Source organism: Leucoraja erinacea, chromosome 29 (assembly GCF_028641065.1).
Source record: "Leucoraja erinacea ecotype New England chromosome 29, Leri_hhj_1, whole genome shotgun sequence".
Classification (NCBI taxonomy): Eukaryota; Metazoa; Chordata; class Chondrichthyes; order Rajiformes; family Rajidae; genus Leucoraja; species Leucoraja erinaceus.
In genome coordinates, this window is record NC_073405.1 from 26505406 (window position 1) to 26523279 (window position 17874).

Sequence of the window (17874 nt, forward strand, 5' to 3'; positions counted from 1 at the left end):
AGCTTTAAGCTAAGAATGGTGGTTGTTTAAAAGAGATATATAACCATATAACCATATAACAATTACAGCACGGAACAAGGCCATCTCGACCCTTCTAGTCCGTGCCGAACACATAATCTCCCCTAGTCCCATATACCTGCGCTCAGACCATAACCCTCCATTCCCTTCCCATCCATATAACTATCCAATTTATTTTTAAATGATAAAAACGAACCTGCCTCCACCACCTTCACTGGAAGCCCATTCCACACAGCTACCACTCTCTGAGTAAAGAAGTTCCCCCTCATGTTACCCCTAAACTTCAGTCCCTTAATTCTCATGTCATGTCCCCTTGTTTGAATCTTCCCTACTCTCAGTGGGAAAAGCTTTTCCACGTCAACTCTGTCTATCCCTCTCATCATTTTAAAAACCTCTATCAAGTCCCCCCTTAACTTCTGCGCTCCAAAGAATAAAGCCCTAACTTGTTCAACCTTTCTCTGTAACTTAGTTGCTGAAACCCAGGCAACATTCTAGTAAATCTCCTCTGTACTCTCTCTATTTTGTTGACATCCTTCCTATAATTAGGCGACCAAAATTGTACACCATACTCCAGAATTGGGCCTCACCAATGCCTTGTACAATTTTAACATTACATCCCAACTTCTATACTCAATGCTCTGATATATAAAGGCCAGCACACCAAAAGCTTTCTTTACCACCCTATCTACATGAGATTCCACTTTCAGGGAACTGTGCACAGTTATTCCCAGATCCCTCTGTTCACCTACATTCTTCAATTCCCTACCATTTACCATGTACGTCCTATTTTGATTTGTCCTGCCAAGATGTAGCACCTCACACTTATCAGCATTAAACTACATCTGCCATCTTTCAGCCCACTCTTCCAACTGGCATAAATCTCTCTGTAGACTTTGAAACTCTACTTCATTACCCGCAACCCCACCTATCTTAGTATCATCTGCATACTTACTAATCCAATTTACCACACCATCATCCAGATCATTGATGTACATGACAAACAACAGTGGACCCAACACAGATACCTGTGGCACCCCACTCGTCACTGGCCTCCGACCTGACAACCATCCACCATTACTCTCTGGCATCTCCCATTCAGCCACTGTTGAATCCATCTTGCTACTCCACCATTAATATCTAACCATTGAACCTTCTTAACCAACCTTCCACGAGGAAACTTGTCAAAGGCCTTACTGAAGTCCATATACACTACATCCACTGCTTTACCCTCATCAATTTCCCGAGTAACATCTTCAAAAAATTCAAGAAGATTAGTTAAACATGACCTTCCAGGCACAAATCCATGTTGACTGTTCCTAATCAGACCCTGTTTATCCAGATGCTTATATATATTATCTCTAAGTATTCTTTCCATTAATTTGCCCACCACTGACGTCAAACTAACAGGTCTATAATTGCTAGGTTTACTCTTAGACCCCTTTTTAAACAATGGAACAACATGCGCAGTACGCCAATCCTCCGGCACTATTCCCGTTTCTAATGACATTTGAAATATTTCTGCCATAGCCCCTGCTATTTCTACACTAACTTCCCTCAATGTCCTAGGGAATATCCTGTCCGGACCTGGGGACTTATCCACTTTTATATTTCTCAAAAGTGTCAGTACTTCCTCTTCTTTGATCCTCATAGTTTATATGGTTATATGGTTAAGATTGGGTAGATTAACTGTCATAATGTTGTATGAATTCTACATCCAGTTTGCATATAGCAAGACCAAGTGTGATATTAACCAGAGGATAATCCAGGTAAATACTCCTGCTCTTCTTTGGAAGTGTCATGAAATGTTTCATGCCCACTTGAGTAGGCAAAGGCGTAACGATCTATTCAAATATGGAACCTCCGGCACTTGGGAATCTCAGCTGAGGATTCTGTGCTGGGGAGAGGCTTGAACTCACAAACTGACTCAGAGTGAGTCGTGCTGTATGCTGTGGCCCACGTATTCAGACAACTGTTGCACAGAGAGTTTCTTCTCAGCTTTTATCAAGGCAACTGAACTATCCCATAACCAACTCAAGAACAGCCCTGACCTATCATCCACCTCATTGGAGTCTTTCGAGCAGTCTTTAATGATACTTTACTGGACTTGCATTGGGCGTTATTCCCTTTATCCAGTATCTGTACACTGTGGACGGCTCGATTGTAACCAACAAAAAAAGAAGGCTTCCGGGATGCACCACGGAGCCGAACGAACCGGTGGGCTTTGAGCAACCCGGCGTAGGAGGAGGGGGGGGGGCGCTGTGAGCAAAGGGGGACCCGGCGGGCCACGTGCGGCGGCAGGCCTGGTTCACCACTGCGAGAAGATAAGACTGTACTAAGGACTTGCGAAACTTTGTCGGCACCAGAAACGTGGCGTCTCTTTCTGTACTGCCTTTGTATGCGAAAACAAATTTCACAGATACATGTGACATTAAATTCACTGTACTTCAGTACACGTGACAACCATAAACTAAACTGAACTTGCAAACGTCTGACAGGCAGTAGATAGGACCCAGACACGTGCCGACACTTGGGTGCTGCCTAGGTTGGATTCAAAGCAATGCAAAACCCTATGTACAGGTGGCAGAGTATCATTCATTCATTAATTCATTAATTCATTCATCCATTCATTCATACATTAATTCATTCATCCATTCATTCTTTCATGCATTCATTCAATCATGCATTCATTCAATCATGCATTCATTCATACATTCATTCATTCTTTCAAAGTTCTGACTTGGTGATGAGACTGGGGCCTACATATTCGGACAATGCTCAGCACTGTCGCACATTGCCGTGATTTCCATCTTCAAAAGAAGATATTTGTTACCTGTACTCCTCGTTCGTTGCGATGAGACTTGAAACGTTGCGGAGGATGCCCCCGCCGCTCTCGATGATGGCGAGGGAATTGCTCTGACATTTATAGGTCAGAGTACCCACGAGGAATATCAGTGCCCCGTCAACGGAACAGATTGCTACTTTGTTCTCCGTGCTGTGAGCCGACAGGTTCCAAAGGGCACTCAGCAGGCTCTTGAGTGTCGATTCCTGGAGAGGGACGAGAAAGCACGACATTCAGAATGTGAATTCACAAGATTGCAGAACACACCGACATTCAATCCTCTTTGGCTCGCCACGTGCAGGTTGCACTAAAAAGAGCTTTTGGAAAACGACTTAGTTCTTATCTTTATCCCTCTACCTGGAGCTCTATAGTTGTGCTGCAGCAAGTAAGAATTTCATTGTCCTATCTGTGACACATGACAATAAAACTCTCTCTTGACGACTTGGCTATTGGATATTTTTGTTTATTGCCACATGTGGTGAAAAGCTTTTTTGTTGCATGCTATCCAATCAGTGGAAAGACCATTCATTTCCTTCTGACAACAACCATGGATTTAATTCTCACATGTTGTCCACCTACCTTGTTATCACGGTTTAATTCAAACCATTGCTGTAGATTTAGCTTTTCTATGCTATTTAACATCAGTTATAGTGTGGATATATCAAATACCACAGGGTATATGTTTAAAGTGAGAGAGGCTAAGCGTTATGTTGATGTGCGGGACAAGTTTACTTTGAACACCTGGAAAGCGCTGCCAGGGGTGGTGGTGGAGGCAGATACGGTTATGACATTTAAGAGGCTTTGGGATAGACAGAAAATAGACAAAGTACTGGTCAGGCACTCTCGCTGGAGTAAAACGATAGGTGACATTTTGGGTTGGAACCCTTTTGGCTTCTACCCTATTTTTTGGATAAGCACATGGATATGCAGGAAATGGGGGGGATGTGGATTCTGTGCAGGCAGATAAGAGTTGATCTTGGCATCATGTTCGGCACGGACACTGTGGGTTGTGGACAAGCATCTTGTCCGGAAATATTACAATCTGGTTTGGGAATTGCTCTGCCCAGGACAAGAAGGCTCTGCAGAGAGTAGTGCGATCGGCCGAACGCACTATGGGAACTTCACTCGCCCCTCTGCAGGAACTATACGTCAGGAGGTGCAACTCCAGAGCCAATAAAATCTCGTATGTGTATGTGACAAATAAACTTGATTTGACTTGACTTGGAAGAGCAGATTACTTCCCTTGTGTGGAGACACCCACCAACCCCATCCCATATGCACACATTTCTACCCCCGGTCACCCTGCCGGTTTCCTCTCCGCCCTGTCCCCTTCCTTTCATATCCCTCCTCCAGCTTTATATTTTACATTTCCTCTTCTCTCCTGAAAGTGCTGAGTGCCTGGAACATGCTGTCAGGGGTGGTGGTGGAGGCATATACAATAGTGGCATTTTGGAGGCTTTTCGATAAGCAGATGGACGTACAGGGAATGGAGGGATGTGGATCATGTGCAGGCAGCTGAGCTTAGTTTATCTTGGATTCGTGTTGGAAACAACATTGTGAGAGGAAGGATCTGTTTCTGTGCTGTACTGTTTTATCTTTTATGTTCTATATAATCCTGGTAACACTTCACAGACAAACATCATCTGTGGTGAGATAAACAGAGTCAATGTCTCGAGGTGCTGACCCTTCATGCGAACTGGCCAGTCCTGATAGAAATTGGAAAGGTTGGTTTTCTAAAATTGTTCAAATTCAATGAGATACATGTGTAACGTTAAAATACAATCTAAGTATGGATTGAGATCATTAAGGCAATGTGATTCTTGCTGAAATGCCAGTCCCAGAAAATGGATTCCCTCTGGTGCTCACAATGGCAGGAACATCTATTCCCTACAGTCGTTATTAAAGAAATCAGGAACTGCAGATGTCAGTTTACCAAGGAGAGAACAAAAGGCTGGAGTAACTCAGCGGGTCAAGCAGCATCCCTGGAGAAAGTGGATAGGTGATGTTTTGGATCGGGACCCTTCTTCAGATTGATTACAGGGATGGGAGGAAAGAAAGTTGGAAGAGTAGAGGGGATGGCCGAAGCATGACCATGCAGGACAAAGCATGACAATGCAGGACAAAGCATGACCATGCAGGACAAAGTATGACCATGCAGGACAATGACCATGCAGGACAATGCATGACAATGCAGGACAAAGCATGACCATGCAGGACAAAGTATGACCATGCAGGACAATGCATGACCATGCAGGACAATGCATGACCATGCAGGACAATGTATGCCAAACCCTGCCCTCCCCAATCTCCTAGCTTTCTTTCCTCCCAATGCCTGTAATCGGTCTTTAGAAGGGTCCCGATCCAACACATCGCCTTTAGACTATAAACTTTAGAGACACAGCACGGAAACAGGCCCTTCAGTCGGCGCCGACCAGGGATCACTCCGTACCTGTACACACGAGGCAGCAACTCTATCGTCGTGCTGCCCATATCCATGTTCAGCTATCCATGTTCTCCAGGGATGGTGCCTGACCCACTGAGTTACTCCAGCACTTTGTGTTTATTCGTTACTGGAGTCCCAGATTAGCAAAGAATTGTGAGCGACCTTAATGTGAACGTACCTTTTTTGCTTTTAGAGCACACTGCATCAGGGCAGTGACACTCGCGACTTCCCGCAGAATCCTCTTACTGTTGACATCTGCCCGCCATGAAAGGTTCCTCAAAATACTCGCCACAACCTGTAATTGGACGTGAATGTTACACTTTGGCCAAAGCCTGTCAGAGAGTCTAGTTGTACTGCACGGGAAAGGCAGTTCGGCCCACCTTGTCTATGCCGACCAAATGTGCCCATTGGCCCAGTCCCATTTACTGTCAAATGGGGCTGGACGAGCAAAATGCAGCTTAGTAAATTAGCCTCGGCAATGCAATTGATTTTCCCACCAGTTTCAATCTCAGCCTGACTATTTCTGAGGGAAAAAAATTCCGACTAAATTGGAATGTTTTCTCTGGAATGTCAGTGGTTGTGAGAAGACCTAAAAGAAGTCGATAAAATTATAAGAAGCATACTTACTTACTTTTTATTACAGACTCAAGAACCAGATAAAAGACAAGTCATTACATAGAATAAATTGCATACAAAAGCACAATAAATTACATATAAAAGCACAATACGTGGTTTAAGATGAAGAATTTAAAAAATCAATGTCCTACAACGAGACAATTATACCAATGTCCCCACAGCTGGGATTGGCAGCCTGTAGTGCTAAACCTTATGTTTGATAAGGCCAAGATTTCATTTCATTTCATTTCAAGGTAGTCAGAACCTTTTACAACCAGGATAGAAATATCAAATACTGAGGAGCATAGCCTTAAGTTGAGAGGGGCAAAGTTTAAAGGAGATGTGGGACACCTTTTTACACATAGTTGCTGGAATGCGCTACCGGGTGTGTTAGTGGATGCAGATACGATAGTGGAGTTTTAGATTCAGATTCAAAAACGTTATTGTCATTGTGCAGTGTACAGTACAGAGACAACGAAATGCAGTTAGCATCTCCCCAGAAGAGCGAACATAGAATATGAGCAGTAGATATATATACGTGCATACAGTCGTCGTAGTGCAATTTGTTCCTGGGGGGAGGAGTGTCCGGGGGGTGGTGGATGACTGGCAATCACTGAGGTTTGAGAGACTGTTGGCTGGGCACATGGATATGCAGGATATGGGTTACATGCAAATAAGACAAATAGAGTTGGTCTTGGCATCTTGTTTGACACACACATTGTGGGCCGAAGGACCTTTTGCTGTGTTGTACTGTGGTATTTTCTAGATTATGTTTTGATTTTGTTTGATTATACAAATTATGTTTTGAATTGCATTCAATGCTTTAAGTAGAACATTCCAAAAGACTTATTTTTCCACAAATCCATTTTGCACATTCCCATGCAGTCAGTCAAAGGATGTCTAAATTAAATTACATTTGAAGAAGGTACTCGCTGGAGTTGAGGAGGATGAGGGGGGTGACCTCATTGAAACTTAATGAATAGTGAAAGGCCATGATAGAGTGGATGTGGAGAGGATGTTTCCACTAGTGGGAGAGTCAAAGACCAGAGGCCACAGCCTCAGACTAAAAGGATTAGATAACGGATGAAGAGGAATTTCTTTAGTCAGAGGACGGTGAAACCGTGGAATTCATTGCCACAGGCGGCTGTGGAGGACGTCAATGGATATTTTTAAGGTGGAGATTGACAGATTCCTGATTAGTAAAGGTGTCAGGGGTTATGGGGAGAATGGGCTTGAGAGGGAAAGATGATTTAGCCAGGATTAAATGGCGGAGTAGACTTCATGGGCTGAACGGCCTAATTCAGCTCCTACAAATGAACTTATGAATATCATATTTTTGCACTTGAATTACCAAGCCAAGGAAAGGCATGGTCCTGATGCGGGCAGGTTCAGGTAGTACTGATAAATGCAATGGCCGGCGTGGGCCATGGGGCCTGTTCCTGTGTTGTGTGACTATGATATTTATAATATTACAGTCTGGAAACAGGCCCTTCAGCCAAGCTAGTCCACGCCGTCCAACATCCCCCATCTACATTAGTCCCACCTGCCTGCATTTGGTCCATATCCCTCTATTCTATCATGCATAAATGAAAGGCACAGTTTTTGGGGGGGTTTTAAAGGTGTGGTTAATATAATTGCAGGGTTGTGCCTTAAGTATTTTTGAACAAAATAATTCATGACTAACCTGATGTATGTCTTCACTGTCGGACTCTAACTGGGCCACGATACTTTGCATGCAGCCTTTTCTCGAGCACAGCGTAGCCTGCAAGAGGAAACCAGGTCCTGAATTCTCAATAAATTAGCACATCGTATTTACCGAGCAGTTTGATGCATTCTCTTCAAGATATTTCTGACCAAGACTAATGGGCTGACCAAGGGTTTGCACCTGAAAATGTCTCTTTAATACCACACTGTGGCCCCACAGGGCAGCTACATCACCAGAGCAATATCTTATTTTTGAAGGTCATTTTCGTGATCTAGAACTACTTTAGCGCTTTGATTTGGCCGAATCGGTATTTTTTGTTGGTTGACAAACCCAGCATAGAAACATGTCCTTCAGCCCACTGAGACCCTGCAGACCAGCGATCACCGACCTACCGAGTCCATGCCAACCATCGATGAACATTGTTTTTATAGCTACAACGTGGAAACAGGTCCTTCGACCCACCGAGTCCATGATGACCAATAATCACTCGTTCACACTAGTTCTATGCGACACACTACTAGGGACAATGTACTAAGCCAATTAACCTACAAACTTAAGGGCCTGTCCCACTTGGGTGTCATTTGCGCGTAATTTACGCGACATCATTTACGCGTCACGACGCGCGCGCACGTGATGCACGCATTACCCGCGTATGGTGCGTGGGGACGTAGGCAGTGACGCCCCGTCCCCCAGAATTTTGGGATGTACAAAATCTTCGCGCACCATCTGTGTGACGCGCAAATGGCGCCCAAGTTGGACAGGCCCTTTACACGTCTTTGGAATGTGGGAGGAAACCAGACCACCCGGAGAAAGGGAGAACGTGCAAACTCTGTACAGACAGCACGCATAGTCACGATCGAACCCGGGTCTCTGTCGCGGTAAGACAACAGCTCCACCGCTGCACCACTGTGCCGCCGCTCACTGGACATAGTTTTAAGGTGACAGAGACAAAGTTTATGGAAGATGTGAAGCGGCAAGATTTAGAAACATAGAAACATAGAAATTAGGTGCAGAGTAGGCCATTCGGCCCTTCGAGCCTGCACCGCCATTCAATATGATCATGGCTGATCATCCAACTCAGTTCCCGTACCTGCCTTCTCTCCATACCCCCTGATCCCCTTAGCCACAAGGGCCACATCTAACTCCCTCTTAAATATAGCCAATGAACTGGCCTCAACTACCCTCTGTGGTGGAGAGTTCCAGAGATTCACCACTCTGTGTGAAAAAAGTTCTTCTCATCTCGGTTTTAAAGGATTTCCCCCTTATCCTTAAGCTGTGACCCCTTGTCCTGGACTTCCCTAACATCGGGAACATTTTTACACAGAGCCTGGAACTCACTGCCAAGGGTGGTGGTGGTGACAGAAATGATAGTGGCATTTAAGAGGCTTTTAGATAGGAACTTGGAAATGTATGGATATGAATCACATGCAGGCAGAAGAGATTAGTTTAACTTGGCATCATGGACCTTGTGGGCCATCATGGACATTGTGCACTATACTGTTCCATGGTCTATGTTCATAACACCATCAAATTTCTACCCCTGACTGTTTAGGATGAAACATTGCATAAGTCCCATAGGGTGGGGGACTGGATAATCATAGAGTGATACAGTGTGAAAACAGGCTCTTCGGCCCATCTTGCCCACACCGGCCAACATGTCCCAGCTAAACTAACCCCACCTGTCTGCGCTTGGTCAATATCCCTCCAAACCTGTCTTATCCATGTACCTGTGTAACAGTTTCTTAAATGTTGGGATAGTCCCTGCCTCAATGACCTCCTATGGCAGCTTGTTCCATTCACACACCACCCTTTGTGTGAAAAGGTCACCCCTCAGATTCCTATTAAATCTTTCCCCCTTCACCTTAAACTGAACTCATGGGTCAAGATCCCGGGAAGTGTCATTTTTGCTGCAGAAGCTGGAAGGGAAAAAAAGACAAAGAGGGAAATCCAATTATGGTTCAGAGCAACCGTGCCCCTCTGGCAAATATGTTCCACAGACAGACCAATCGTTAACTGTTTGCAAGAGATTAACGAGTTTGCCCTTGACCTGGCAGATTATATTTCAGTCACAGATGAGCTGAGCTCAGGTCATTAATTATTTATAATAAATGGAAGTGAATTAATGTGCCTAAATAGATTGGTTAACATAAATTGTCAAAACATACACAAATCCATCTTTGTTTTTCCATCCACTCAGAATTGAAAGATTCTGGGCAAATATCATGGCAGTTCGATTGACTTGCATTGCAATTTGGCAGCAGCATTTCATTGCTTTTTGCATTTATCTTCAATTTGTGTGGGCAGCGTACTTAGATTAATATTAGAACATGTTTTAGTTTAGTTTAGAGATACAGGCCCTTTGGCCCAACGAGTTCACAACGACCAGCAATCCCCGTACATTAAAACAATCCTACACACACACACACTAGGGACAATTTACATTTATACCAAGCCAATTAACCTTCACACCTGTACGTCTTTGGAGTGCAGGAGGAAACCGAAGATCTCGGAGAAAACCCACGCGGTCACGGGGAGAAGGTACAAACTCCGTACAGACAGCACCCGTAGTGGGGATCGAACCCGGGTCACTGGTGCTGTAGGCGCTGTAAGGCAGCAACTCTACCACTGCGCCACCATGCCCAAAATGTATGAATATATATATTAATATATTTTCAATATGAACTCAAAAACGGACATGTTGGGAATTCACCAGACAGCACCAAATGTTAACGATAAAATCAGTACCTCCTTATTCCGGGTAGTTTACAGCCCAATGGGATGGACATTGAATTCACCAATTTTAGGTAACGTTTAACAACCCTTCCTCCCCCTCTTTCTCTCCCACACTCCTCTTGCTCCACTTGACCCCCCCCCCACACATATTTCTCCCCTCCCCCTCCACTCCTTCATCCGGCTTCACAATTCGCAACAGTTCGATCCTTATTGTCTGACACCTTTTGTTTTCTCACCTCTGGCCTTTAGGTTTCGACTTTAGAGATACAGCATGGAAACAGGCCCTTTGGCCCACTGAGAACAATGGTTGGCACGGACTCCGTGGGTGAAAGAACCTGTTACAATGTTGGATCTTGAAATTAAAGTAAAACTCTTGCACCCAACAGTGGAATACAACTGGGAAAGGGAACAAATGCCAACAAAACCTTGCAAGATCTAGCCCAATTTATTTACACTGCATAGAAGAGATTAGACAATGTATATGTGTGGTTGATAATGGAAACGAGATTAGGCTCATTCTTTCTGTCTGCTACAATGAGATCGGTCTACTTATTTCCCATCACTAAATCATTTTCACACAGTGCTGGGTGCATGTAACGAACACGTGTGGTTCTGGTGCCAAGACCTCAGCGTCCAATGAGTTCTTCCCTTATTTTTTTATTTTATTTTATTTTAGTTTAGTTTGGAGATACAGCGCACTGAGTCCACGCCGACCAGCGATCCCTGCACACTAACACTATCCTACACACACACTAGGATTATTTACAATTCTATCACGCCAATTAGCCCACCAACGTGTACGACTTTGGAGTGTGGGAGGAAACCAGAGCGTCCAGAGAAAACCCACGCCGTCACGGGGTGAACGTACAAACTCCGCACAGACAGGCGCCCATAGTCAGGATCATACCCGGGTCTGTAAGGCAGCAACTCTACCGCTGCGCCATCTTGGCCAGTGACATGTGCCAAGACCTCGCCAACAGTCTCTCTCATCCTTTTTCTTGGTTTTGATTTTAGTCCGTTGTTCAATGTATGTTTTAGTGTCTCCTTAGTTTTGTATTATGTGGAGGATGGGTGTGGGAAACTTTTTTTAATCTCTATCCTCGACGGAGATGCAACTTTTTCCGTATCTTATCTCCATCCGCGCTGTGTGGAGCTGGTGGCCTCTTACCGGGGATCGACTTTGGGAGCTCCAACCGCAGTAGCTTGGACTGCCCCGATCGCGGGAGCTTCGATCGCCCCAACTGCGAATGGTTCGACTATCCCGTCCGCAGGAGAATAAGGAGGGAAGAAGATGAGACTTTATTGGCTTCCATCACAGTGAGGAGTGTGGGGGAGCTGCTGTGGTGGATGTTTATGTTAACTTTTATGTAGATGTGTGCTTTGTTGCATTTTTGGTATGACTGTATGGCAAATCAAATCCCTTGTATGTTTTTACATACTTAGCTAATTAATTAATTACAATGACAATTACAAACAGATAGACCTGCACCAGGCAGGGTCACGCACCTTGTTGACCACATCTCCAAAGGTGAGGTTGGTCAGGGCCATCCCAGCATACCGTCGGAGGGCCGAGTTCAGAGGGTCACTGGTGGCCCCATACATGTCGCAGTCCACCTGAAGCAGTTCTGCCACTGCCTGCAAACCTCCTGTATCAGAGGAGAAACAAATCAACAGCCGTCTCACATGGTCATAGAATGATACAGCATGGAAACAGGCCCTTCAGCCCAACTTTCCCACACCAGCCAACATGTCCCACCTGCCTGCATTTGGCCCATATCCCGCTAAACCTGTTCTATCCATGTACCTGTTCAAAGGTTTCTTAAACGTTGCCTATAGTACCTGCCTCAACATCCTCCTCTGGCAGCTCGTCCAATACACCACCACCATTGTGTGAAAAAGTTACCCCTCAGGTTCCTATTAAATCCCCCCCCTCCACCTTAAACCTATGTCCTCTGGTTCTCTATTCCCGACTCTGGGCAAGAGACTCTGTGTGTCTACCTGATCTATTCTTCTCATAATTTTGTACACCTATATAAGACCACCCCTCATCCTCCTGCGCACCAAGGAATAGAGTCCTAGCCTGCTCGACCTCTCCCTGTAGCTCAGGCCCTCGAGTCCTGGCAACATCTCAGCGTTGATCCTCTCTGTCAAATTTAGCTGCTCCAAACACTGTTCAGGACTTCCGACATGAAACGTCACCCGTCTATTCCCTCCATAGATGCTTTCTGAACCATTGAGAATTAGTTTATTTGAGAGATACACTGTTGAAACAGGCTCATCGGCTCACTGAGTCCGTGCCGACGAGCAATCTCCTACACACTAGGGACAATTTACAAGTTTACCAAGCCAATTAACATACAAAACTGGAGTGTGGGAGGAAACCGGAGCTGCCAGGGAAAACCTATGCAGGTCACAGGGTGAAAGTACAAACTCCGTACAGACAGCACCCGTGGTCAGGATCGAACCAAGCTCTCGAGCGCTGTAAGGCAGCAACTCTACCACTGCACCACCGTGCCGCACCGATCCTCACCGATCCTCCATCATTTTGTGCTGTATAAAGTCGTAGTCAGACAGCATGAAAACAGGTCCTTCGGCCCAACTTGCTCCTGTTGACCAAGTTCCCCCAACTACGCTAGTCTCATCTGCCCACATTTGGCCCATATCCCTCTAAACCTTTCCTATCCCTGTGCCTGTCCAAATGTCTTGTATTCAAAATTCCAGCATCTGCTGTTCTTCATATCTCCAGAGGTCCCTAAGCCAGTGGAAATGAGCAGATTAATGTGAATTTGAACATAAATTTTCATACAGGTCTCCAAAATCGCAATTACTCATTGAATTTTTAAAAAATCAATCTTTTGTGGAACTAAATATGTTTGGAATTGGGAACAGAAATCAGCACTGAAATTTGGTAGACAAAAAGAAAACACAATTTAAGGAAATGTGAAATATTGAACTTTGAGGAGTCAAAATAGGGCAGGACCTCCACATTGTAGGGCCCTGGGGAGTGGTGTTGAGGAGAGGGATCAAGGAGTACAAGTATTTAAGAAGGAACTGCAGATGCTGGAGAATCGAAGGTTACACAAAAAAGCTGGAGAAACTCAGCGGGTGCAGCAGCATCTATGGAGCGAAGGAAATAGGCAACGTTTCGGGCCGAAACCCTTCTTCAAGGAGTACAAGTACATTGTTCCATGAAAGGGAGATAGGGTGGTGAAGAACACTCTTGGCACATTGGCCTTTAGCAGTCAGGAAATTAAGTGTAAAAGTCACGGCATTCTGTTATAGTTGTGCGAGACACTTGGACACTAGTCACCCTGCTATAGAAAATATGCCGTTTGACTGGAAAGAACGCAGAGAAGATTTACAAGGATGTTGCCAGGATGCCAGGGCCTGAGCTATAGGGAGAGGTTGGGCAGGCTTGGACTTTATTCCTTGGGCGCAAGATTCTGAGGGGTGACTTTAGAGAGGTATATAAAATCATGAGGCTAATAGATGGGGTTAATGCACTGATTCCTTTTCAATGGGGTAGAGATTCAAGAACTAGAGGCCATAGGTTTAATGTGAGAGGGGAAAGAGTTAATAGGAACCCGAGGGACATTTTTGCGGACATCGTGGATATGTAGAATGAGCTGCCAGAGAAAATTGTTGAGGCAGGTACAATACCAACCGTCTAAAATAAACATGGACAGGTACATGAACATGAACAGGAAAGGTTCGGAGGGAAATGGGTCAAGCTCTGGAAAGTTGGACTAGCTTAGATGGGGCATTTTGGTCAGCATGGTTGAACAGTACAGAAGGGCCTGTTCTCCGTGCTGTATGACTATTCCACTCACATTCCAGAGACAGTTATATTGAAAGGTTGTACATTTAAGACCACTGACTGAGAATCAAGTAGACAATTTTTAATGATTATTTACCTACATGGGTTCCATTCATCTGGGAAGAATACATAGAATGTATTCACATTTGCAGGAGTTCCATGATTCATCAGCATTCCAGTGCCTTACAACATTCAATATAAAATTATTTTTCACATTAAGATCAGTTTGCCCACAGGAGAGATTTGGTCTGTCGATGAACATTTTTTAATTCATATTTTCAGCACGAGTGAGGCAATGAGATGACCAGCTTTATTCCTTGGAGCGCAGGAGGATGTGGGATGATCTTACAGAGGTCTATAAAATCATCAGAGGGAATAGATCGGGTAGATGCGGACAGAGTCTCTTGCCCAGAGTAGGTGAATCATAGTGGACATAAGTTTAAGGTGAAGGGGAAGAGAATTAATAGGAATCTGAGGGGTAACTTTTTCCACACAAAGAGTGGTGTGTGTATGGAACAAGCTGCCAGAGGAGGTCGTTGAGGCAGGGACTACCCCAACATTTTAAGAAACAGTTAGACAGGTACATGGATAGGACAGGTTTGGAGGCATATGGGCTAAACGTGGGCAGGTGAGACTAGTGTAGCTGGGCCAGTCTGGGCAAGTTGGGCCGAAGGGCCTATTTCCACGCTGTGTGATTTAATGATTCTACGACTTTAATACCCTATGATTCATCCCTAATTAATGTTGAGAAATTGTTGGTGAGCCTTTTTCTTGAACCGTTGTGGTCTACTGTATATGGTGAAAAATTCCCGTAATGTGGTAAGGTAAGGATTTATAGCCAAGGGCCTAGAAGAAACAGATTTATTTTAGTCTGGATAGTGTGCAACTTGGTTAGGAACCATGAATCTACTTCCTTGCTCTTGCTGGTGGTGAAGGATATTTGAGAGGGAATGCTGGAATAGCATAGGCAAGCACATTTTATAGATGATAAGCATTGCAGTCACTGATGGGGGAGATAATGAATATTTAGGTTGGTGGAGAGTAAACCATTCAAGTGGATTGTCTTATCCTACATGATATTAAGTTTCTTGAATCTTGTTGGATTTGGAAATGGAGCGTTTCCTGTCACACCTGCCGTGCATATTGTGTCATGTACATGGCCACGCAGAGAGAACAACCAAGAGAGAAAGGAAAAGACCACTGTTGCAACTTGCCTAGCTCATTCATAGCTCGTCGGTACTCTTCATCGAAGGACAGCTTCATTATGGCGCACATCGCCTGGCAGATCTGAGGTTCAATGGGTAACGGCACTACAAGAGAAAAGAAGACAGAACCATTTAAACACCAGGAAATGTTTGGCATGGACTAGTTGGGCCGAAGGGCCTGTTTCCATGCTGTAACTCTAAACTAAACTAAACATGCCTAGTGTGAAAATCACATTGTTGGTCATGAGGGGTACTTGTGGCAGGAAGTGTGTAAAATCATGAGAGGAATAGATCGGGTAAATGCACAGAGTCTCTTGCCCAGAGTAGGGGAATAGAGAAACAGAGGATATAGGTCTAAGGTGAGGGGGGGGGGGGGGGGGGGGGGGGAGATTTAATAGGAACCTGAGGGGTAACATTTTCACACTGAGGATGGTGGGAGGTAGTATCGCAACGATTAAGAAACATTCGGACAGACAATAGACAACAGGTGCAGGAGGAGGCCATTCGGCCCTTCGAGCCAGCATCGCCATTCAATATGATCATGGCTGATCATCCACAATCAGTTCCTGCCTTCTCCCCATATCCCATGACTCTGATAACTTTAAGTGTTCTATCTAACTCTCTCTTGAAAGCATTCAGAGAATTGGCTGCCACTGCCTTCTGAAGCAGAGAATTCCACAGATTCACAACTCTCTGGGTGAAAATGTTTTTCCTCATCTCCGTTCTAAATGGCCCACCCTTTATTCTTAAACTGTGGCCCCTGGTTCTGAATTCCCCTAACATCGGAAACATGTTCCTACCTCTAGCGTGTCCAATCCCTTAATAATCTTATATGTTTCAATAAGATCCCCTCTCATCCTAAATTCCAGAGTATACAAGCCCAGCCGCTCCATTCTATCAACTGTCCCGTCATCCAGGGAATTAACCTTGTGAACCTACACTACACTCCATCAACAGGGCAGGTACAGGGATAGGTCAGGTTTAGAGGGATATGGGCCAAAAGCAGGCAGATGGGACTACTGTAGATGGGGCATGTTGGTTTCGATGTGGGCAGGTTGGGTAAAAGGGCCTGTTTCCACACTGTATGATTCTATAGCTCTAAGTTCCATGTCACATTTCTTAATTCCCGTAATTTAACACAGAAAACGTCACAGAAGCTATTTACACGGGCTTCAATCAATTTTCAATCACTTAACAAAACAGCTCTATCAGCCGATAATCTATTGGACTTTGGTGACCTCAGTGGAATGCACAAAGCTCTTAAAGGTTTGATAGGATTGATGCCAAGTTGATGTTTTGCCTGGCTGAGTATATTTTAGGCAGAGATTTCAAGACATTACACGAAACATTTAAGATACAGTTAGACAGCTACATGTATTGGACAGCTTTGGAGGGATATGGGTCAAACGCGGCAGGTGGGAGCAGTTTAGCTGGGACATGTGGGCCGATGTGGACAAGTTTTCTGAAGGGCATGTTTCCATGCTGTATCACTCTATGTCTCTGAGACTCTATGGTATTGACATGGATAGAGAACTGGTTGGCAGACAGTGACTCGAGGGCTACCACAAGTCTCAGTGCTGGGACCGCAGTTATTTACAATATACACTAACGATTTAGACAAAGGAGTTAAATGTAACATCTCCAAGTTTGCGGATGACACAAAGCTGGGCTGCAGTGTGAGCTGCGGAGGTGGCCCTAGAAATCGTGGATATATTGGTATCATTTTCTAATGTTCTCTCGACTCTGGATCAGTTCCAGTGGACTGGAGGGTAGCCAATGTAACTCCACTTTTTACGAAAGGAGGGAGTGAGAAAACGGGGAATTATAGACCAGTCAGCCTTACATTGGTAGTCTTGAGTCGATTGTTAATGTTATAGCAGCGCATTTGGAAAGCAGTGACAGGATCGGTCAAAGTCAGCATGGATTTACAAAGGGGAAATCATGCTTGACTAATATTCTGAAATTTGTTGAGGACGTAACAAGTAGAATGGGAGCGCAAAATTAGAGCACATCATATTGGGGGTAGAGTATTACATGGCTAGAGAACTGGTTGGCAGACAGGAAGCAAACAGTAGGAATTAACGGGTCCTTTTCAGAATGGAAGGCAGTGACTAGTGGGATGCCACAAGGTGAGTGGGCAGATGCATGGCAGATACAGTATAATGTGGATAAATGTGAGGTTATCCACTTTGGTGGCAAGAACAAGAAGGCAGATTTTTATCTGAATGGTATTAGTTTAGGAAAAGGGGAGATGCAATGAGACCTGGGTGTCCTTCTACATCAGTCACTGAAAGTAAGCATGCAGGTACAGCAGGCAGTGAAGAAAGCAAATGGCATGTTGACCTTCATTGCGAGAGGATTTAAGTATAGGGGAAGGAGGTCATACTGCAGTTGTACAGAGCCCTGGTGAGACCACATCTGGAATATTGTGTGCAGTTTTGTTCTCCTAATTTGAGGAAGGACTGGTATTAAGGGAGTGCAGCGTCGGCTCACCAGGTT

At 44.7% G+C, this 17874-nt stretch overlaps 1 protein-coding gene across 2 annotated transcripts in view; it reads right to left on the reverse strand.

The window, feature by feature from the left end:
- Positions 1-17874, reverse strand: part of apc2 (APC regulator of WNT signaling pathway 2) — a 127657-nt gene that overhangs the window by 9939 nt on the left and 99844 nt on the right. For both annotated transcript variants that reach the window (XM_055658949.1, XM_055658950.1), the window contains 5 exons: positions 15385-15480; positions 11860-11999; positions 7600-7677; positions 5479-5595; positions 2849-3063 (listed from right to left, as the gene is read on the reverse strand). In XM_055658949.1, the coding sequence (XP_055514924.1) occupies positions 2849-3063; positions 5479-5595; positions 7600-7677; positions 11860-11999; positions 15385-15480 (646 nt within the window). The remainder of the gene's footprint in view (positions 1-2848; positions 3064-5478; positions 5596-7599; positions 7678-11859; positions 12000-15384; positions 15481-17874) is intronic.